Source organism: Mandrillus leucophaeus, unplaced genomic scaffold (genome assembly GCF_000951045.1).
Source record: "Mandrillus leucophaeus isolate KB7577 unplaced genomic scaffold, Mleu.le_1.0 Scaffold888, whole genome shotgun sequence".
Classification (NCBI taxonomy): domain Eukaryota; kingdom Metazoa; phylum Chordata; class Mammalia; order Primates; family Cercopithecidae; genus Mandrillus; species Mandrillus leucophaeus.
In genome coordinates, this window is record NW_012109674.1 from 370,737 (window position 1) to 394,920 (window position 24,184).

Sequence of the window (24,184 nt, forward strand, 5' to 3'; positions counted from 1 at the left end):
TAATAGCTAACATCTACTACAGACATCCCCCTCACCCCACACACGAACCCATGGTGCCCATTCTCTTAGGCGTGGTACGCTTGCCCTCCTCACCCCTCCAGAGAAAATGGGAATCAAGGAGCTTAGGCTCATGGTTTACTTACATTCCTACATTCCATACTCTCAGTACCTTAGGATATAGAGATCATCTTCCCTATTTTAAAGACAGAAAAACTTTTTAGGTCATGTCAAGTGACTTGCCAAAGATTACACATCTACTAACCCAGGTCTTTCTGACTCCAGTGCCCAATTAACCACATAAACCCAGTTCTGGTTGAGAATTGAGCAGGGGTCAAAGAAGGCTCACTTCCTTTCACGTGGTTCCCAGCTTAGAAGAAAGTTGCATAGAATCAGCAAATAGCTCTTACCAAAGAACGTTGCATCAAAATTTAATGTGTGGTATTATTATGCCTAGATTGCAAAATTAACATATGGTAATAGTATCTACCTTTAAATTATTGTGTATCAAACTATTTTTGAGCCACTATGAGGAACCTCTAGGTATATATTTGCTTAAAAATCTATTTAACTCACATGTACTTTTTAAAATATTCAGAAGGGGGAAAAGGGCAGGCCTTTTTAGAATTAAAAACCAGACTTTTCAAAGAAGGAAAAAGCAACAAGATGCTGGGGAAATAGACTAAAAAACAGGAACTGAGAGTCAGAGTGATTGGACAATAACTGGAACTCAAAAGATAGTTAGAGGCTGAGGAAGACCAGAGTCCAGATGTGGGAACTATCTTTCAAATTCTCCTAAACTGAGTATTTATTCTGTTAAATTACAGAAATACATAATTTACTGTACCTTGCGCTGTGTACTCACTCTCTCAAGTAACTATGGCTGGAGAAACCCATCAAATAGCCAGAAAGACAGATCCAGATCACATGAAAATACACCCTCTAGGTATTTCTCATCCTGTAAAGTTTAATAGGAAATATACAGCACTTTTCTCTAGGAATAGCAACAAGTTTGGGGGAGTGCCCCAGATACTTTGCCTTGTTGCTCTTGAGATCAGTTGCACAGAGAAGTGACAGCTGGGTGGGACAGAGAATGCCTTTTGTGACCACAGAGGAGTCTCTTAGCAGGAAGAAAGAATGACACAGTCATTGAGAATCTTAAATTCATTTGTGCTATTTCCTAATGAACTAAGCCAATTGCTACAGATTACAGTTGGCCCTCTATATCCATGGGTTCTGCATCCATGAAGTCAACCAACTGTGGATCAAAAGTATGTTTTAAAAAATTTGAAAATAAAAAATAACAATACAATAATAATACAAATAAAAAGACAGTACAACTATTTACATAGTATTTACATTGTATTGGGTATCATAAGTAATCTAGAGATTATTTAAAGTATACAGGAGAATGTAAATTGGTTATATGCAAATACTATGCCACTCTTATAAGGGACTTGATCATCTATGAATTTTGATATCCACGAGGATCCTGCAACCAATTCCCTTGGATACCAAGGGACTATATTCAGATATCAATAATAGACTTATGATCATGGTTATCTCATAGAAAAAACCAAAAACCAAAAACCAATTTTTAAATCTGGCATATGTTTACAAAACAGCACCCTATACAAAATTTGAAGTTTTGTAGTTTTAGTAAGGAAGTCCTCAAATGACGGTACATCCATGTAGTTTTTATATAATTATGTCTGAATGAACTTATCTACAACTAGTGATATAAAGATCCCAACTAGACAAAGACTGGCTTTAAATGTGGGAACCTAAGACTTTATCGCAGCTCTCAGATTTACCCAAAACCCTTCCTGCCGAGCCTCATCCATGGGCCACTCCAGGTAGGTCTTGGTGTTCATTATCTTCCGCAGCTTGCAGAAGCGCTGGGGAATGGCTTTTTTCTCAATGGGCTCCAGAAGAACAAGAATGGCAGCATCATTGTTCTCATCAAAAAGACGGAAATGGGAGAAGTCCAGTTCATACTTGCACCACTCACTCTTCACAAAGTTTTCAGAAAGCACAAAGACAGTTTTGTGGCTCTTTTCAATGGAGTCAATGATATTGTCAATGATCCACTTGCCAGGAATGAAGTCCCGCTTATGAAGACACAACTTGAAGGGGGGATTGAAGTTCTCCAGCTCCTGGACCATAAGGTTCTCCACCCAGTAGGCATCCCGCTCACTGTAAGAAACAAACGCATCATAGCAGATGTCCCTGTTGGGAGCTTTCCTGGGCTTCCTTTTGGCCTGGAGCCAGGCCCACATCATTTTCATGTACCACAGGCCGTGGAAACGGTGGCACAGGACCGCCATGAGCAGGATCAGCAGGAACAGAGCACAGCACATGCCAGACACCAGTGCTGCCCTGTGACATTCCGACACTGAGAGGCGGACATCCTGAACCCGCTGGCCACGCACATGGGATGGAGAGTCACACAGGTAATTTGCTGGCCAATCAACCAGGACTTTGGCCAGTGCTTGCTGCTCCTGAGTGAAGGACAGGAATTCACAGGAGCAAATGAAGTTATTGCCACCAGCTTCCAAAGTCTTCAATGTGTGAAAAGAGTCAAGTTGCTCCTTAGAAAATGTCGTTATTGTATTCCTACTGATTTTCAACACTAGTAACATGGGTAAGAGGGAGGCATCTGGTAGAGTCATCAACTTATTTCTGGAAATATAAAGTTCTTTGAGTTGCGGCAAATTCAAAGAAAATAAATTGAGATTGTTGTTGCTAATATCTAAAATTTCCAGTGTCTTGGGAATGCAGCCTGTTACACTGTGTATTCGCGTGCTGGATAAGTTCAAATATTTCATCTTTCCTGGCCATTGACAAGTTTCAGGCATATAATGAAAAGTATTCTTACTGATATCAAGGTTAGTCAAGTTTTTCAGAGTAAGCAAAGTCTCTCCGGTTTTTCCCAATGATGCCAAGTGATTTTGCCTTAGAATTAAAGTTTGTAGAGAGGGCCAGGCATCCTCACAGGCTGAACTTTTCAAGTGTTCTTCAACCATCAAATTTTCACTTAGATCCAAGTATTCTAATGATTTTAAATGTCGTGAAAGTAAACAAGGAACCAGAAAAACTTTACTGTTTTCTACTGTGATTCTTTTAATTCTTTCTGTGAGTGAATATGAAGTGCTCAGATCACGAAATAAGTAAAACCGTGGAATATGCAGCCTCCGGATTGTTAATGTTTCCACTTTACCTGGATCTATAACTCTGTCATTATCAGATCCTCTAAAATCACCAACTCCATTAAGGGTACAGTCATCAAACTCTAATTCTAACAATCCAGAAATCTGACTCAAAAGTTTCATGACTTGAAACAAACTTTCATCAGTGATTTTCACCTTTCTAAATGTAAACTTTTTAATCAATGAATTTGTTTCACCAGTGGATAGTTCTGAAAAATGGAAAGTGTCCAAATCAGTATCTCGCAGTTCCAAACATTCCACAGAACTTGTAAGATCTACAAAAATCTCCAGCAGTAAAATATGCTGCTTCATATGAAGGATCAGATGACTTACATTCTGAATTGACTTCAAACTTTTTGGCTCATAGCTCTGTAGATCTGAAGCATCAATCTCAAGTTCCTCAAGGAAGGTAAGTCCAGCAAAATCTTTTCTTTGAATCTTAGTGAAGGTGTCCATATTTCCTACTCTCAGGATTCGCAATTTTGTGAGATGAGAAAAAAGAGATGTTTCCCCGAGGGTTTTGTAAGGATTTCCCAGTAAGTTTAAGAATTTTAAAGAAGAAAGGGGCTTGAACCAGGAGGACGATAAATTAGATAAGTAATTATAGGATAAGTCTAAATGTTCAAGTCTGCCCAGGGAAGAAAAAGAATCTTCCTCTATTGTGTTAATTCCATTGGATGTCAGCACCAGAGCTTGGAGGTTCACACACCTCTGTAGGTCACTGTTGCTAATGTAGGTGATCCTGTTGTTGGACAGGTCAAGGCTTTTTACAGCTTCTGTGAGCCCTGAGGGAATGGAGTTTAAAGATCCTGAGCTGCCCTTGCAAATACCATTGTGGTCACAAGACAGAGAAGCCTGATTGGAGGATTCTTCCTTGGAGAGGCTGATGATGACCCCCAAGACCCACACCATCCACAAAGTATGTGGCATTGTCCAGTGATTCAACCTACAAATAAAAGAGGTTCAAATGAGTCATTGTGTTTGACAGCATATCATAATTCTAATTCTTGAGAAATGTTTTCGAGAGAGAGAGAAACAGACAAATGGAAAGAATGAATGGGGATAAAAAATTAATTCCCTGATACATTCAGCAACACTAACACAGATATACAACCACTATACAGTACTTAAGAGCACAACCATCTGGAAATACAGAGCAAGACTCAATAACACAGACTGGAAGAATGAGTAAATCAATGAATGGAGGAATGAGCAATCAAGCCTTTTAAGAAATGGGTTAGGCTTAACCATATGGATTTACAATCACCTTTTTCTGCACTTCAAACTTTCTTAACATTTAAGCATTTCTTTTCTCTGCTTCAATGCCCCGCTTGATTCATACAGATCTCACAGAACCAAACTATAGTTCTCATTCACTGAAGGAAACTCCAGGAGTAGCATGCTTTGGGACCAAAAGACAAAAGTTGCATGTGCATCGACTTGCCTCACACCTATCACTAGCAGGCAGGAGGGGTGTGGGAAACTCCAGGCAGACCTAGGTGGTTTGTTGGGTTGAAGGAGACTCACACCATTAGAACCCTGTCTTACTGCCTAGAAGTAAATGCAGAAAGCAGTGTTTAAGTCTGGATGGGCTGTTTAGATGAATGTGGGGGAAATAAAACTATCTGTACCACAACTGCTAGTTTACTTGTAACCATAAATCCAACAACTTCCTCTTTGCCCACCTTCCGGGCCCTATATGATTCTTTGGCTCTATTCAGCTACCCCATTCCTTGCATCTGTATGCCTTTGTCTGTATTTTCTCAGTGTGCTAACTATGCAAAAATTTTTTTCAAATTTATCCCCAAGAACAAAACATTTTTATGGGTAAAACTAATTTCCCACATTCACAGAATCTGAGAGATTATAAAGGCCTGAGCTGTACAATTTATGGCCACAAAGAATTAAAACATAAATATGCTTGGTTTGGGAATGTAAATGCTGTTGGAGCCAGAATTTTTATGTTTGCACCAAAACCACTGCTTCGTATTCCCTCCTCTAATTTTTTTAAATAAATGGGCCATTCCATGCATATTTATTCTGGATACTCTTTTTTTTTCTCAGCTTTATTAAGGTATAATTGGTATACAAAGAAACTTATGTACATTATACATAATCAATGTACATAATTTGTACATATTATGTATACATACATATGTATACACTCATGGTATCATCACCAAAATCCAGAAAGTAAATATATTCATCATCTCCAAAAGCTTCTGCCACTCTGTGGTTGCCTTTTCACTTTCATAATGGAATATTTTTGTCTTAGTCCATTAGTGCTTCTATAACAAAATACCAGAGACTGGGTAATATATAAAAAACAGAAATGTATTTACTATAGCTCTGGAGGCTGAAAAGTCTAAGATCAAGGCATGTGCATTGGTGTCTGGTGAGGGCTTCTCTCTCCTTCCAAGACGGTGTCTTGTTGCTGTGTCCTCACATGGGAGAATGCAAGAGGGCAAGGGGGCACTACCTTCAATCTCAAGCCCTTTTATAAGGATGCTAATCCTATACCTGAGGAAAGAGCCCTCATGACTTAGTAACTTCCCGAAGGTCACACCTCTTAATACTTAGTTTTAGGATTAGTACTGTTACAATGGGGATTAAGTTTCAATATGAATTTTGGAGGAGACACACTATTCAAACTATAGTGCTTTGATGAACAGATGTTCTTATATTTCATATATTTTAATAGTGAGTTTTCTGGCCTATTTTTAAAATATTTCCTATATTTTCACAAAGATATTCTCTTTGTTATTTTCTAAAATCTTTATTGCTTTGCCTTTCACTTTTAGATCTATAGTCTACCTGAGGTTGATATTTGAGGTAGCAGAAGGATTCACTTTTTTCCCATATGGATGTTCGATTAACCTATTTTTTACAGACCATCTTGGGGAAATAATCAACAGTATTTTATCTGTCAATAGGCACATGTCCATATAGGGGTAGATCTTGTTTCAGTGCTCTCTATTCTGATCCAATGTTCATTTGTCTATCCCTATACCAGCAACACACTATATTAAATGTATAATATATCTCAATATATAGGCAATAGATGTATTTCAAATGTATATCTCAATATCTAGGAGATATATATTTAATAGAGTTCCTTATTCTTCCTCAAATACGTTCTTCTTCCTCCTTCTTGTTCTTCAAATGTGTCTTTGTTATTCTTGCTCCTTTGAATATTATTATAAATGGCAGAATCAGCTTGTCAGTTTCAAAAAACAAAGTCCACTGAGATTTTAATTGGCAATGTATTGAATCTATAGAACAATTTGGGAACTATTCACATCATTACAGTATTGAATCTTCTAATCCATGAGCATGACAGATCTCTCCATTTATTTAGGTCTTCTTTAACTTATCACAGTAGTATTTTATGGTTTTTGCTTAAAGTTCTTAAGCATATTTTGTAAGATTTATTCTTATTCGATACTTTTAAAACATTTAAATAGTTTTACATATTTATATATGTGATATGGTTTGGATATTTTTCCTCTCCAAATCTCATGTTGAAATGTGATCCCCAGTGTTGAAGGTAGGAGCTGGTGGAAAGTGTTTGGGTCATGAAGGTGTATCCCTCATGAATGGCTTGGTGTGCTCTTCATGGTAATAAGTTAGTTCTCACTCTGTTAGTTCACAGGATTTCAGGTTGTTTAAAAAGAGTCTGGGACCTCCCCCTTCACTCTTGCTCCCTCCCTCTCACTCCCTCTCTCACTATATGACATGCCTGCTGCCCCTTCTTCCACCATGAGTAAAGGCTTCCTAAGGTCAGACAGATGCAAGTGCCATGCTTGTACAGCCAGCAGAACCATGAGCCAAATAAACCTCTTTTCTTTATAAAGTACCCAGCCTCAGGTATTCCCTTATAGCAATGCAAAACAATCTAACACAATATGGCATATACATATATGTCAAAATTCAATTAAATTTTGTGTACTGACTGTGCATTGAGTACCCTTGCTTAACTAACTTAGTAATTCTAATAGTTTGTGGATTCTTTTCATTTTCTGTATCCCCAATCATCCTCAAGACATAATGATGGTTTTCTTCTTTCCAACTTTTATACCTTATTTCATTTTCTTTATAACAGATTCCTTTACGCAAGTGCAGTAGGATATATTAGCTATTATACACAGTATCCCCTATCACACACGCCCACCCCCACTATGAACCAACAGATAGTTCAAGGCAATCCTGTTATTTAAAGAAATTTTAGTAAGAGAATTTAGAGAACTTCACTGGGCAACTATAGCCTTTGCAGTAGAGTCAGCTGTAATAGCTAATGTTTGAAAGGGATTTCTAATAATAACCTCATTTACATTTATTCCAAGCCAGGGAAGGAGCATTTGAACAAAAGATGCCCATTTAGAGGGATTTGCACCTGCTAGAAAGTTCCTTTTTATACCATAGTGCAAATTGAGATGTACAGAATAATGTCAAATTTCCAGTTGGTTATGGAGTGACAGTGTTCCTGTTAGAATCCCTAATCCACACTGACTTCTTATTTCCTACTGATTGGGACATGGAGTTGCCTGTGCCTATGACTGACAGTTAAATCCTTCACAGATAAAAACATATGCTGGAGGGGCACAAGAGACAGTTCCCTGTTCCCTGTTCCCACTGTGTGCTACAGGGGTCATCAACAGGGAAGCAATAGTCGTATTTATCTAAGGCTCCACTATTAATTGTCATCAATGGAGGCTACCAACAATTAGAGAATTAGGGTTATGAATTCGTCTACAAACTATCTAATTATCTCTCCTTTTGGTTTTCTTATTCAGTTTCTGGAAGAATTTAACTGTAAAGCCTCTCCTATGTTTTGTCTACTGTTAGCTTTAAACACGAAATCTGAATATGTGACTCAAAAAGCCTAACCCTATAGAAAGACCAGATGTTCAATCTGAATAGGCAGTCACCTTGGAATATCAGTTGAAATCTGTTATAGGGTGAATTAGGAGATCTTTAAAAGCATATTAGTATTTGGTTCAACATGACATATCCAGCATGCCTAAGTTTCCTGTAGATTCCCAATGAGGCAACTGAATGCAATCCATCTGTAAATGTTCAAATAATCCAGTGGATGGTAGAAATGTACCAACTGAGGTTTTTATTGTCTTATAAAAATTGTGGATTTGACAAACCAAACATTGATTATAAGCCATTTTAGCAATTTTAGAACAGTCATAACACCAATCTTTTTTCATAATTTCATGTTATCTAGTCTATGCTGAGTCAGAGTGCAGAACTTTTAATAATGGCAGCTATATGGACTCAGAAAGGACCAGATAGCTGTCTGATCCATGAGGCCACATTTAACACTAAATTTATATCCTTTTAAATATCAGTTTTGTTTCTCCAATTCAGGTGCATGATGCTGTTCGTTTAAATAGGTTATCATAGATAATTTAATTCAGATAAATCTTATGGTGTTTTTCTAATTGCATATCTTAACAGTTTCAGTACTAGCTGACTTAGCATGAAAATCTGCCACAGCATTTCCCTGGTATTCAATTAATTCTGATTCTGCTTGATGTTGGTTTGGCAGTTTTATGAACCAATCCATTTCTTCACTAGAGTTCTGGAAATTCTTACCCAGTCCAGTAGTATGATCTTAAAGTTATCAGAAACCTATACTTGTCAGAGTCCTTTCCATGAATCTTTTAAAAGAACATTTTATGATTTGGTTAGTTGTTTGTCTATAGGTCCACACACTTTATATAATTGTTTTTCACAGTGTTCTGGAAAGTACCAGTGTAAAAAAAGTAACTCTTTGTAGATGACAAGGCTAAAAATGGACTTGGTTAAAGATATGATGAGAGTTCACAATAATGTAATTGATAAGGAAATTGTATTACTTCTGCAACATATAATATTTCATGATAATTAGAATTTTGGCTGATAGTGTTATACCATGACTATCTGGTTTCTAAGAATTTTATATTATTTCTGAAGCATATATTAATAACATACCCATACAATATGACTTAAAGAAAGTTCAGCATCACTTACAATTTGACAATGCTTCCCATGTAATATAACATATCAAATAAGCCTAATTAGTTTAACATCTCTCTTTTTTAATCAGGAGAGAAAACAATTTCTTTTGAGATATTCCAGAAGCCCATCTAGAAGCTTCCAAAGTTTGTTCAACGTCAAAAGGTTTTAATTTAGAATTTGATTTTGAGATGTCAAAAATATCAAAAGGTTTAAAATATTTGATTAAAATAGGATCACAAGTCTCTATGAAGCAATATTTATTCATTTAAATAGAGTGATTGGTAAAAGACTTCAAAGGCAAATAAAGAAAGCCACATAATTGTAGAAACTCTTGCTCTTTTAATAGGGTGGACTCGGGTCTCTGAGGCAGTCAAAGATCTAATAAAGACAACATGAAGCACAATAAATTATCTCGCTAAAACACAGATTCGCATTTCCTAGGCCAATTACTTAGCAGGTAAAGAAAAGTCTTTCAATTTCTTATTAAGAACAGACCAATACTCCAAGAAAACCTTGTTGTTTTAACATAGAGGACAAATTTCTAGTTCTGTATCAGTATTTTTTTGATATTAATGCTCAATTTAAAAAAAAAAAAAACTTACAATTTTCTTCAAATCTTAGCTTGATCACATATAAAATTCCCTTCCCAGTATTCCTATCCCACAACCTTCTACAACTTTCTAATATCCATTCAGTTTTTCTTCTATACTCTTTCTCTTTCTCATTGTCTTAACAACCAGGCATTCTACTTTGGGACAAATATTATTTTATTTTTTCCTTAACAAAACAAACATCCCCTCATACTTTATAGTTGTTCTTACCCAAAACACATCTTACCTTCTTTTCAGAGTTGTTTCACTTATTATTTCTGGTAATTCTAGTACCATATATTAATTAGAATTCTTTTTTTTTTTTTTTTTTTTGCAGATGAGGTCATTCTACATTGCCCCAGCTGGTCTCAAACTCCTGGCATTAAGCAATCATCCTGCCTCAGCTTCCCACAGTGCTGGGATTACTTTACCCTTAGTAACTTTAATTTCCAGTGAAAACTAGAAAGTAAACAATTGTGAACTGTCACACCAGCATTCTGTACATTGACATATCTATGAGCTATAATTTCTAGAAGCATGTGCCTTCTCATGGTATAATTTTTCAATGTGACAGAAAACACATTTATTAACAGACTCAACTACCTTTAATCTCTCTGTAATAAGCAAATTCAGTGAAACTGTAGTATACAAAATCAACATACAAAAATCAGTAAGTAGCATTTCTATATGCCAACAGTGAACAATCTGAAACAGAAATCAAGATAGTAATCTCGTTCACAATCGCTACAAATAAAATACCCAGGAATAAACTTAATCAAAGGAGTAAAAGATCTCTACAATGAAAACTATAAACACTGATGCAAGAAACACTATAAACACTGATGCAAGAAATTAAAGAGGACACCAAAAAATGGAAAGATATTCCATGTTCATGGATTGGAAAAATCAATACTGTTAAAATGTCCCTACTATCCAAAGTAATCTATAGATGTAATACAGTCCCTATCAAAATACCAATGACATTCTTCACAAAAGTATGTTAATAAAATATAATCCTAAAATTTACATGAAACCACAAAAGACCCAGAATAGCCAGAGCTATTCTAAGCAAAAAGAACAAAACTGGAGGAATCACATTATCTGACTTAAAATTATACTACAGAGCTATAGCAACTAAAACAGAATGGTACTGGCATAAAAACAGACACAGACACACAGAACAATAGAACAGAATAGAGAACACAGAAACAAATCCATACATCTACAGTGAATTCATTTTCAATAAGAGTGTCAAGAACATACATTGCAGAAAGGACAGTCTCTTCAATAAGTGGTACAGGGAAAAGTAGATATCCATATGCAGAAGAAACTAGACCCCTATATCTTGCCATATACAAAAATAAAAACAAAATAGATTAAAGACTTAAATCTAAGACCTCAAACTATGAAACTATTAAAAGAAAACATTAAGAAAACTCTCCATTACACTGGTCGGGGCAAAGATTTCTTAAGTCATACCCCATAAGCATAGGCAACCAAAGCAAAAATGAACAAAAGGGATCACACCAAATTTAAAAATTTCTGCATAGCAAATCAAATAATCCACAAAGTGCAGAGGCAATACACAGAATGGGAGAAAATATTCACAAACTATCCATTTGAAAGGGGATTAATAACCAGAATATATAAGGAGATAAAATAATAAGAAAAAAAATCTAGTAATCCAATTTTTTAAATGGGCAAAAGATGTAAATAGACATTTCTGAAAAGAAGGCATATGAATGGCAAACAGATATATGAAAACAGATCAACATCATTGATCATCAGAGAAATGCTAATCAAAACTACAATGAGATATCATCTCACCCCAGTTAAAATGGCTTTTATCCAAAAGACAGGCAATAAAAAAGCTTCAAGGATGTGGAGAAAAGAGAACTCTTGTACACTGTTGGTGGGAATGTAAATTAGTACAACCACTATGAAGAACAATTTGGAGGTTCCTCAAAAGACTAATAATAAGAGCTACCACATGACCAGCAATCCCCCTGCTAGATATAGACCCAAAATAAAGGAAATCAATATATCAAGGAGATATCTGCACTCCCATGTTTAGTGCTGCACTATTCACAGTAGCCAAGATTTAGAAGCAATCCAAGTGTCTGTCTACACATGACTGGATAAAGAAAATGTGGTACATATATACAATGGGGTACTATTAAGCCATAAGAAAGAATGAGATCCTGTCATGCAACAACATGGATGGAACTGGAGGATATTATGTTAAGTGGAATAAAATAAGGAACAGAAAGACAAACATCCCATGTTCTCACTTAATTGTGGGAACTACAAATTAAAACAATTGAACTCATGGAGATAAGAGAGTAGATAGAATGGCGGTTAACAGAGGCTGGGAAGTGTAGTTGGAGGGGGATTGGGATAGTTAATGAGTACACAAATACAGTTAGATAGAATAAATAAGATTTATTCTTTGATAGCAAAATAGGGTTATACAGTCAACAATAATTACTGTACATTTTATGATAACTAAAAGAGTTTAATGGGATTGTTTATAACACAAAGAAAGGATAAATGCTTGAGGTAATGGATACCCCTTTTACCGTGATGTTGTTATTATCCATTGTATGCCTGTATCAAAATATCTCAAGTGCCCCATAAATATATACACCTACTATGTATCCACAAATATTAAAAATAAAAATACAAAAGTAAAACATACACAAGATTCTCTTGGTTTGTCTAGCTATTGTAGCTTTAAAAAAGATGTGCCTGTTTGCCTTAAGAAGCTTTTCTTCTTTGTCCACTGTTGGGAACAGGCCCCCAAATCTGGCCATAAACTGGCCGAAAACTGACCATAAACAAAATCTCTGCAGCACTGTGACATGTTCGAGATGGCCACGATGCCCACACTGAAGGTTGTGAGTTTACCGGAATGAGGGCAAGGAACACCTGGTCCACCCAGGGCAGAAAACTGCTCAAGGCATTCCTAAGCCACAAACAACAGCATGAGTGATCTGTGCCTTAAGGACATGTTCCTGCTGCAGATAATCTATCCAGAGCCCTTCCCTTTGTTTTGGCCCATCCCTTTGTTTCCCATAAGGAATACTTTTAGTTAATCTATAATCTATAGAAATAATCCTTATCATTGGCTTGCTCTCAATAAATACGTGGGCTAAATCTCTGTTTGGGGATCTCAGCTCTGAAGTCTGTGAGTCCTCTGATTTCCCACTCCACACTCTATATTTCTGTGTGTGTGTCTTTAATTCCTCTAGCACTGCTGGGTTAGGATCTCCACAACTGAGCTGGTCTCATCAAGCAGCACCCAACGTAGGGGCTCAAACCTAGGTCAAAGGCTCACCAGAGCGACAGTTGGAAAACATGGAACTAAGCTGGAGGACACCCAAGTACTCTTAAGCAAACCCTGTGGTGAGTAAGAAGGGGAACTCAGAAGCATCCGGGTAACAATGGGACAAGTGTGGGCTCTGGTTCGTTCCACCTTGGAACCTTTTCACACTAATGATGAGGAGGAAGGAAAGTATAACGAAGTAACAGAAGAGGTGACAGAGCAGGTTTGTTTGCCAGCTAAAGTGGCAAAAGAGGGAGAGGTCTGTCCCTACCCTTCTGCATGCCCTCATTATTTTGAAGAAAAAGAGTGGCCTGACCCTCCAGATCTTTCTTTTCCAGAGGACACTGGGCAAAAAGTAGTTGCCCCAGTGACTGTTTGAATAGCACCTCGAGCGACCACTCTCAGTTCTATTCAGCCAGGAATTCAGCAAGCTAGAAGAGGGTGATATAGAGGCTTGGCAGTTCCCTGTTAGAATACACCCCCCAGATCAACAGGGAAATGTCATAGCTACATTTGAGCCTTTTCCTTTTAAATTACTCACAGAATTTAAACAAGCTATTAATCAATATGGACCAGGTTCTCCTTTTGTAATGGGACTGTTAAAGAAGGTTGCTGTCTCCAGTTAGATGATGCCAGCAGGGATGGCAGGATTACTTCTAGGTAGGTCTAGTTTAAATTTAAAAGGAGTGCAAGTACAAACAGGAGTCACTGATTCAGATTACAATGGGGAAATTCAAATTGTTATATCTACTTCTGTTCCCTAGAAAGCAGAGCCAGGAAAGCATATAGCACAGCTCCTGATTATGTCATATGTGGAAACGGGGAAAAGCGAAATTAAACGAACAGGAGTATTTGGAAGCACAAATAAACAAGGCAAAGCAGCTTATTGGGTGAATCAAATTACTGATAAACGTCGTACCTGTGAAATAACTATTCAGGGAAAGAAATTTAAAGGTTTGGCAGCTACAAGAGCGGACAATTCAATCATTTCTCTACAGCACTGGCAGTCTTCATGGCCAAATCAACCTGATCAATTTAACATAGTTGGAGTTGGCAAAACCCCTGAAGTATATCAAAGTAGTTATATTTTGCATTGTGAAGGACCCAATGGACAACCTGATTCAACCAATTATAACTTCTGTACCTATAAATTTATGGGGAAGAGATTTATTACAACAATGGGGAGCACAAGTTCTAATTCCAGAATAATTATATAGCCCTCAAAGTCAATATATGATGCATGAAATGGGGTACGTCCATGGTATGGGACTAGGAAAAATTTGCAAGGTTTGAAGGAAATGCTTCAAACAGAAAGATAAAGTTCCCACCAAGGTTTAGGATATCATTTTTCATGGTGGCCATTGATAAGCCTGCAGAACCTATACCTTTAAAGTGGTTAACAGATAAGCCAATTTGGATAGAACAATGGCCGCTAAGTAAAGATAAACTGGAGGCTTTAGAGGACTTAGTTGCTGAACTATTAAAAAAGGACACATAGCTCCAACATTTTCCCCTTGGAATTCTCCAGTTTTCATAATTAAGAAAAAATCAGGTAAATGGAGAATGTTAACTGACTTAAGAGTCATTAATTCAGTTATACAACCTATGGGGGCATGCAGCCAGGACTGCCTTCTCCTGCTATGATTTCAAAAAATTGGCCTTTAATAGTCATAGATTTAAAAGACTGTTTCTTTACTATCCCCTTAGCCGAGCAAGACTGTGAACGGTTTCCATTTACAATTCCTGCAGTAAACAACCTGCAGCCTGCTAAAGCATTTTTATTGTAAAGTATTGCCACAAGGCATGTTAAACAGTCCAACAATTTGCCAGACTTATGTAGGGCAAGCAATTGAACCTACTCATAAAAAATTTTCAGTGTTACATTATTCATTATATGGACAGTATACTTTGTGTTGCCCCCACTCAAGAAATGTTACTCCAATGTTATGATCACTTGCAAAACTTGATTTCTCATGCCGGTTTAATTATAGCTCCTGACCAAATTCAGACTACTCCTCCTTACTCCTACTTGGGGACCTTAGTAAATGACACTACTGTTGTGCCACAGAAAGTAACCATACATAGGGATCAATCGAAAACATTAAATGACTTTCAAAAATTACGAAGGGACATTAATTGGATAAGACCTGCTCCAGACATTCCTACCTATGCCATGAGTAATCTATTTTCTATCCTTAGAGAAGATACTAGTCTCACTAGCCCTCGGCAATTAACAAATGAAGCTGAGGCAGAGCTGCAGCTAATCAAAAAGCAAGTCCATAAAGCTCAACTAAATAGAATAGATCCAGAAAAGAACCTAGATTTGCTAATTTTTCCAACTCAGCATTCACCTACTGGTGTTATTGTACAAGAGCAGGACTTTGTAGAGTGGCTTTTTCTTCCACATACTAATTCACAGACTCTAACTCCTTATTTGGATCAAATCGCTATGATGATAAGAAATGGGAGAACTTGGATTGTTAAATTACATGGATATGATACTGGAAAAATTATTGTCCTCACAAAAGCATAAATACAGCAAGCTTTTATAAATAGTCTTACTTGGCAAACCCATTTGGCTGACTTTGTAGGTATTCTCGATAATCATTTTCCTAAAACAAAATTATTTCAATTTTTGAAATTAACTAATTGGATTCTCCCTAAAATAACTAAATTTAAACCCATTGAAGGTGCTGAGAATGTTTTTACAGATGAGTCTAGTAATGGTAAAGCCTCTTATTCTGGATCGAAAGGTAAAGTTTTTAAGATGTCCTATACTTCACCTCAAAAAGCAGAGCTTGTAGCTGTAATTGAGATATTGACTGCTTTTGTGATTTCTGATTCTTCATATGTGGTTCATTCCACACAATTAATTGAAAATGCTCAGTTATTATTTCATACAGATGAACAACTGACGACTTTATTTACCCAATTGCAAACAGCAGTTAGGAATAGAATGCACCCTTTTTAAATCACTCATACGCCTCTTCAAGGACCTTTAACTGAAGGGAATCATATGGCTGATCGCCTAGTAGCTGCTGCAATATCTAATGCTAGACACTTTCACAATTTCACATGTTAATGCCTCTGGTCTCAAATGCAGATACAATGGTACCTGGAAAGAAGCTAAAGCTATTATCCAGTGATGCCCAACTTGCCAAATGGTGCATTCCTCATCTTTTACAGGAGGAGTTAATCCTTGAGGATTGGAACCTAATTATCTTTAGCAAATAGATGTCACACATGTTCCCTCATTTGGGACACTAGCTTATGCACATGTATCGGTGGATACCTTTTCTCACCTTGTTTGGGCTACACGCCAATCAGGAGAATCTTCTGCCTGTGTTAAGTGTCACCTTTTGCAGTGTTTTGCAGTAATGGGCATTCCAGCTTCTATTAAAACAGATAATGCCCCAGGCTATACTAGCCAAGCTCTAGCTACATTTTTGTCTATATGGAATATTAAACACATTACTAACATCCCATATAATTCTCAAGGACAAACCATTGTAGAAAGAATGAATCTCTCCCTGAAACAGCAGTTGCAAAAGCAAAAAGGGGGAAACAGGGATTACGGGACACCCCATGTACAATTGAATCTAGTATTATTGACTTTAAATTTTTTTAAAAGGCCAGATGCTATCAGCAGCTGAACAGCATCTATAGAAACCAGCTGCAAAGACAGAAGCAAAACAACTAGCTTGGCAGAGAGACTTGATAACAAAAAGTTGGGAAATACGTAAAATAATAACTTGGGGTAGAGGTTATGCTTGTGTTTCTCCAGGCCAGAATCAACAGCCAATTTGGACACCATCAAGACACCTGAAACTTTATCATGAGCCAGATGCCAAAGAAGAGATTCTGGGAGGATCCCGAGGACCCCCTGGTTGGAGCCATGTCGAGAATGATGCTAAGGAGGACCCCAACTATCATGAGCAACAACCATCGAACACAGCCACCTACTTGGGGACAGAGCAAGAAACTGTCACAGATGGTGGAAGAAAACCTGAGGAAAGCAGGACAACCAGTCACAATGAGTAATTTAATGATAGCTATGATAGTGGTGATCACCATTGCCATGAGTATTCCTTCAACAAGGGCTGACACAGAGAACAATTATACTTATTGGCCATATTTATCAATCTTGGCTGGCAATAATGCCTGGATGTAATCACTCTATGACACAGTTACACATGCTTTCTTATCTCAGTATTTACCACAATAAATCTGTTTCTATAACTGAGGCATACCGTCCTCAAAAACCTATTTGTAAACAGAATTGGACCTGGCCAGAAATAATGAACATACTTGTTTGGGAAGACTGCATTGCAGAACAGGCAGAGGTGCTGTGCAACAATTCCTCTGGAATCATTATTGATTGGTTCCCTAAGGGGATGTTCAGCTTAAATTGCACCTCTCAGTCTGCATCCCATGGCCACACTATGTTCAGCTGGTCTAAACAAAATGGTCTGATGGTAGAAATAGTAAGAAATATGGCAAGAGTTCCTATTATCTGGAAACATGAAGGTATAGTGGCACCTCACTCTCAAATGATATGGCCCGCTGTAGGAGCTAAACATAAGGATTTGTGGAAACTATTAATGGCTCTTAAATAAGATCAAAATTCAAGAAAGAAAAAAAAAAGCATCTAGAAGGACACTCTATAAACTTGTCTTTGGATATTGCAAAATTAAAAGAACAAATATTTAAAGTATCCCAGGCACACCTGACCTTAATGCCAGGAACTGGAGTGCTTGAAGGAGCTGCAGACAGATTAGCAGCAATTAACCCATTAAAATAGATAAAGACACTTGGAGGCTCTGTGATTTCAATGATGATTGTGCTTTTAATCTGTGTTGTTTGTCTTTGAATAGTACGCAGATGCGAATCCTGACTCCTGCGAGAAGTAGCCCACCATGACAAAGTTGCCTTTGCTTTTATTGCTTTGCAAAACAAAAAAGGGGGACATGTTGGGAACAGGCCCCCAAATCTGGCCATAAACCAGCCCCAAATCTGGCTACAAACAAAATCTCTGCAGCACTGTGACATGTTCCTGACAGCCATGATGCCCACGCTGAAGGTTGTGGGTTTACCAGGATGAGGGCAAGAAACAGCTGGTCCACCCAGTGCGGAAAACCACTTAAGGCATTCCAAAGCCACAAACAATAGCATGAGCAATCTGTGCCTTAAGGACATGTTCCTGCTGCAGATATCTAGCCCGAGCCCATCCCTCTGTTTCAGCCCATCCCTTTGTTTCCCATAAAGAATACTTTTAGTTAATCTATACTCTATAGAAATAATGCTTATCGCTGGCTTGCTGTCAGTAAATATGTGGGTAAATCTCTGTTCAGGGCTCTCAGCTCTCAAGGCTGTGAGTCCCCTGATTTCCCACTCCACACTCTATATTGCTCTGTGTGTGTCTTTAATTCCTCTAGTGCTGCTGGGCTAGGGTCTCCACAACTGAGCTGGTCTCGGCAGTCCACTGTAATTCTAAGTTACCTTTAGTAAGGCTCACACATTTCTCTAGAAAAGCACAGGTTCTTGGTCCATAATTCTTATAAATGAAATCAGCTGGAGTTGCAGATAGAGGAGTTGTAGACTCCTTAAATCCAGATAAGCCCATGATTCCCTGTCTTCTAGTAACCTTATCTACTGGAGGCCTCCTAGAGCACCAGTCCAGTTTCAGTTTCTTCACTGAATCCAATCCAATTCTGGAGCCAATCCAGTCAAATAACTGCTCAAATAAAGTCAGAGAGCTGAAAACGCAAATGTATAGCACTCAAGTCTGAGCAGGAACTTACCCACAACTACCAGTTGCAGTGAAAGAGCAATGGGCACAATGAGCCCCGCAGGTACCTTCACGTGGTCACTACGAGCTCCTGAAGGTCACTATAGGTCTCCTTTGGATCCTGCTTGCAACAGTTAAAAGAGAAACTTCAGACAAATTCAATTTGACAGAGTTTATTTTAGCAAAGAATGATTCATGAATGAGGCAGCACTCAGATTCGCAAAAGTTTCAGAGAGCACCCAACAGTGTGAGCAGTGAGCTTTTATAGGCCAAACACAAGAGCACAGTAATCACCTGATTTGCTTCAGCTAGAAGTCTGTCTTATTTGCACATGGTATAATAGGCATTTACCTTGTTTGTGCATAGTCTGATCAGCTGGCTGCCTGTGACTGGCTAAAGCTTGGCTATTTATGGTTGGTAGAAATTTGGCTATTAATTACAAAAAAAATTACTCCTAAGTAAGGTTTCAGTTTGTTTATGTAGTATACTAAGTTAGGTTGCAGTTTATTATGTAACAACCAAAAGTATAGAGACAGTCTCAGGCTAATGGCTTCCTGCTTATGTCATTAACAAAAGATAGGTCCTCAATTTTATTCCTTAGATGAGTTATTTGTACCAGCTTTTATTGTCTTGCTAGAGGTTTGTCATTTTGATTAGCATTTTCAAAAAATCAACTTCTGACTTGATAGATCCTCTATTTTCTAGCTCATTAATTTCTGTTGTTATATTATTATTTCCCCTGTTCTGATTTCTCTGGATTTATTTTACTATTCCATTTCTTGTTTTTAAGGTATTTGCTTGCTCATTCATTTTTAGTCACTCTTCATTTCTAATATATGCACTTAAGGTTATAAGTTTCCTTTAAGCAGTAGTTTAGGGCATCTGACAAGTTTTTATATGTAATTTTTTTCATAATTCATTAAAAATATTTTCTGATTTTCATTCTGATTATTTTTTGACCCATGGGTTATTTAGAAATGTATTTACTAATTTCCAAATATATGAGAATTTTCTGTAAGTTTTTCTGTTCTTTTCTATTTTAATTGCATTATGGTCAGAAGACATATTCTGTATGATTTAAATTCTTTAAAATGTATTGCAATTTACTCTATGAGCTGGTATATGGTCAGATTTTAAGTACGTTCTGTGATTTCAGCAGCTGTTGGAAGTAGTGTAGGTTCCTTATGTCAACTACATTGTGTTCGCACTTTCTTTATCCTTACTGATCTTTTGTCTGGTTTTTCTATCAGTTACTGAGAGATGTATGATAAAATCTCCCACTATGATTGTGGATTTTTCTATGAATTTTCTATTTTTCTACATTTTTCTAGTTCTGTCAATTTGGCTCTATTCTTTTTCTATTTTCTAGTTTCTTAATGTTGTGTTATTATAGGTACTTATAAATTCAGAATTTTTATTTCTTCTCAGTGAAACCTTTAACTTAGTGAAATGTTTCTCTTTATCTACAGTTATGACTTTTTTACTTTTTTCCTAATTCTATTTTGTCTAATAGTAATATTGCCATGACAGCTTTCTTTTGATAAATGGTTACATCTGTTCACTTTATACCTTTTAGTATCCATAAATGTGTCTCTTGTAAACAGCATATGATTGTTGGGTTGTTTTGAAGTCTAGTCTGACAATATTAGTCTGATTATCATAAAATTTAGTCTTTTTCATTTAATTACTGATACATTAAATTGCATTTAATATAATTACTGATATTTTGGGCTTTAAAGTAATTGAACTATTGTTATGGTTTGAATGTGTGCTCCAAAGCTCATGTATTGGAAATTTCATCTTTGATGCAACAGTGTTGAGAGGTGGGACCTTGTAAGAGGTTATTAGGTCATGAAGACTCTGCCCTCAGAAATGGATTAACATTATCACCAATGGAGCAGGTTATTGTCAGAATGAGTTTGTTATAAAAGTTAAGTTCTGTCCTCTCTTGCTCTCTCTCACCATGTGATGCTTTCCATCATGTTATAATGTAGCCTGACGACCCTCACCAGATGCAGCCCTTCAGTCTGGGACTTCCCAGACTCCAGAACCATGAATGGATAAATTTCTGTTCTTTGTAAATTACCCAGTCTCAGGTATTTTGTTACAGCAGCACCAAAGGGACTGTGACAATTATGTACTTTATTCTTGTCCCATTTGTTTTATGTTCTATTGTCTCTCTTTTCTTGCCTTCTTTTAAATTTGGGGGTATTCCATTAGATTTTTTTTCCTCTATTAGTTTATCAATAAAATTGTACCCCCAAAAAATTAACTGATAGCTTAGAAACTCCCAAAACAAGCTGTCAACTTCTGGCAGTTTTTGTAAATGTAAAATGGGTACATTATAAAGAACTTAAAGATGTTCTTTGCTTAGAACAGGAAGAAACTTTAAAATATTGGTGAATAAATCATTTTCCAATATTTTCTGCTCTTGCTTTTGTTGTTGTTTGTTTTGTTTTGTGTTTTGTTTGGTCTGTCCCTTCAAGTCAGGCCACCATATCTACAGTTGCTCTTTGGTAAAAATCTTAATAAGAGTCAAAAGATCAAAGTCATCTCAGCAAACTGAGTTGTCTACACCCAGAACAATTACTCTCCTTCTCTTTCTCCTCTCCCACCCACCACCTCCGATCACCTCTTTCTCTCTTTTTCTCTCTCTTTCAAACAGGAAAAAGACTTTCCTGGCTTGCATTTAAGCTCTAAATACAAGTTCGTATTTATAGAAACTGAAGAAGTTATAAAGGGCACTTCAAAGCATCCTTACTTGAAGAACTCGACTTTGCTTAAACGCTGTAAGTTGTTTTCTAATCAGATACCTAACTCGCACATCCTAAGAATGAAGGAACGCAGAGGTGGGGTGAAGCCTGCCAGGGAGCAGAGGCCAGACTTGGGTTAGGGAGTCAGGGTCCTGGACAGACCCAGAGCACGGAACCTTTCCCACCTCTGAGCCACGACGACCAAAATCCAAGCTCCATCCTAGCAGTAACCAGTGACAGAGGACACACCCCCCGCGAGAAGCTAGCATTCAACTCCACTGGCTCGTTGAAAGCCTTTACCCAATCTTTGTCATCCACGCTCAGAGCCAAGAGGGGCCAAGAGGCGGGGAGGGCGACCCTACCGGGAATCAGGGAAGCGGGAGGGCTGGGCCAGGGCCTCCCGAGGGAGGTGGCGGCCAGCAGCCCGGAGCCCAGGCGGAAGCTCGCCACGGCGACCCCCAGGGGCCTGCAAGGCTAGAAGGGCGCTCCGCCCAGCCACAGCCCATTTGCACTGCACTCACGGGGTCCGGACCTCGGGCTCCGCAGGACCTGCGGGCTCCCTTTCCGTGTAGTTCCTGCTTCTCCCGAGGGCCAACCTGAGCCGTTTTCGCTAGTGTCCACATTCCCGCACCGGGCGGCGCAGAGAAGCACCGGCATCCCGGGGGCCTGATGCACTCCCTGCCGTCCCCGCCCAGACAGGAGCTAGGGGCCCAGGTGCAACCGAGCGGGAGCCCGGGGTCCCCGGAGTCCGTGACCGGGCCGCGGTTCCCTTCCACCTCTTCCCGACCGGACCCCAGGAAGGGGTGCAGAGAGACCATTAGCGGCGCGCGCAACTTACCTGGGAGGACGCCGAGCAGCCGCCTGGCTGAGCTTTCTCGCTGCCTCCGAGCCGGCCTGCCCGGGACTAGGAAGTAAGCGAAAGGGAAAGTCCGCGCGGCCGGGCGCCCCCTCCTTCTGGGGTGCGGGAACGCCCCTTCCACGGGGCACGCGCGCCGCCGCGCAGCAGGAGGGAGCGCTGGACCTCGCACCGCGCTCCAGGCAGGTGGCCCAGAGCGAGCCACCGCGGCGGCGCTTCCCGGCAGGCTCCCGCCCGGACCGTGAGCTAGGCTGCGACAGGCCAGAGGCAGGTCCTGCCCGGACTGCTGCCCCGTGGAAGGCTGGGTCGAAGAAGAGAGCTGGGGGCTTGGCGGAGGTTCCGGTCAGGGAAAAGCGAAGCGAGAGGCCACAGGAGGCCTGTGTGGGAATGGCAATCAGAGGGAAGGCTCCGTGCCCAACCAGTATTTTCTTGAAGCTTCAGGTATCCAGGACCTCACATCACCTGAAACACACCGTCTTTAAACTCCACTCCTGATGCTTCTCCATCCATGGAAGCCCAAATTCAGGCTCGTGAATCACACTTCTCCTTTCCCCGCTTTTCCACACTCTATTCACCTGCCAGTACATCTCCAGGGTCCACTTCCACCCAGAAGTCTGTGCTCTCCTGTATTAAAATAGGTTCACCAGTCACCCTCCAGACTAACACAGAATGATTTTGCCTAAGGGAACAGATAAGGACAGCCCCGGATTTTTTTTCCCCAATCCTGTGACAGTCCTTACTGGTGCACCATCTCTAGCACGTACATTCCATCCGAGTTCTCATCATGAAAAGATCTGGGCTTCCCACTTCTATCTACAGTTTGAAGCTAAGTCCTTTCCTTGCTCCCATTCCATCCCTATTTCCCGAAGTAATACCAAACACAGTCATCGATCAATTTTCTTCATTGCCACAGAACCTAGCTGTCTCCACGGTTAGGAATACGTATAAGGGAAGAAAACAAGCTTTTAAAATTCAACTGCCTTAATATTAATAATCTACCTTTTATATTCATAATTACATTTGATTTTCACAAAGTGAGATATGAAGCAGAGCAAGCATCCTTGTTCCTCCCTTACACAAGAAAATGTCATACGAATTGTATTATGTATGACAGAACTGAGATTTGAAACCAGAATTTTACCTTAAATCTAGGGCTGCTTCTCCTACTCTGTTGCACATCCCTAATCCTCTCTGATGGTTGGAACATCAGGGAAACTTAATCAACAGACATAAACATGAAATTGAGAGGTTTTTGTATACAGGTCACTATGTTACTATTTTTCTTTATCCTGACCATCAGGTTGTCCAGCTGGCTGAAAATGCTTTCTTATTAATTCCAAATCTCCAGCTCTCTACCTTATGATTTCTGACACAAGAAAACTTCCTTCAAATTATTTCTCCTGAAACTAAAAATTTGTTTTTTCTCTATTTCTCTTCCTTAGTTGAACTGCCTAAGATGAATTTTGATGCTATTGCTCTATAATCCCAAAGTCAATTAGAATATTCTGGCAAAGTCAAGTAGAAATCATTTATTTAGCCACAAATTATTATCAGTGTCCTCTGCGTATACTGAAGGTAGTTGTACACAGTCCACAAGGCTATTAGCACATCCAACTCAGACACAGTCCTTATACTTGTTCAGTTCTTGACATATTTT

General features: G+C 38.7%; 1 protein-coding gene across 4 annotated transcripts; it reads right to left on the bottom strand.

Moving 5' to 3' along the window:
• Positions 1-1,591: 1,591 nt before the first annotated feature.
• Positions 1,592-22,584, bottom strand: TLR2 (toll-like receptor 2). 4 transcript variants are annotated; one of them, XM_011969373.1, is made up of 3 exons: positions 22,510-22,584; positions 18,932-19,064; positions 1,592-4,152 (listed from the first exon to the last, which is right to left on the bottom strand). In XM_011969373.1, exon 3 carries the CDS (start codon positions 4,134-4,136, stop codon positions 1,782-1,784), a length of 2,355 nt encoding a protein of 784 aa, XP_011824763.1. In that variant the 5' UTR covers positions 4,137-4,152; positions 18,932-19,064; positions 22,510-22,584; the 3' UTR covers positions 1,592-1,781. The 4 variants fall into 4 exon arrangements, with proteins under 4 accessions (XP_011824763.1, XP_011824764.1, XP_011824766.1 ...); XM_011969374.1 differs by lacking the exon at positions 22,510-22,584 and adding an exon at positions 4,474-4,757; XM_011969376.1 differs by lacking the exon at positions 22,510-22,584 and adding an exon at positions 4,474-4,757 and having other exon boundaries at positions 18,987-19,051.
• Positions 22,585-24,184: the final 1,600 nt, after the last annotated feature.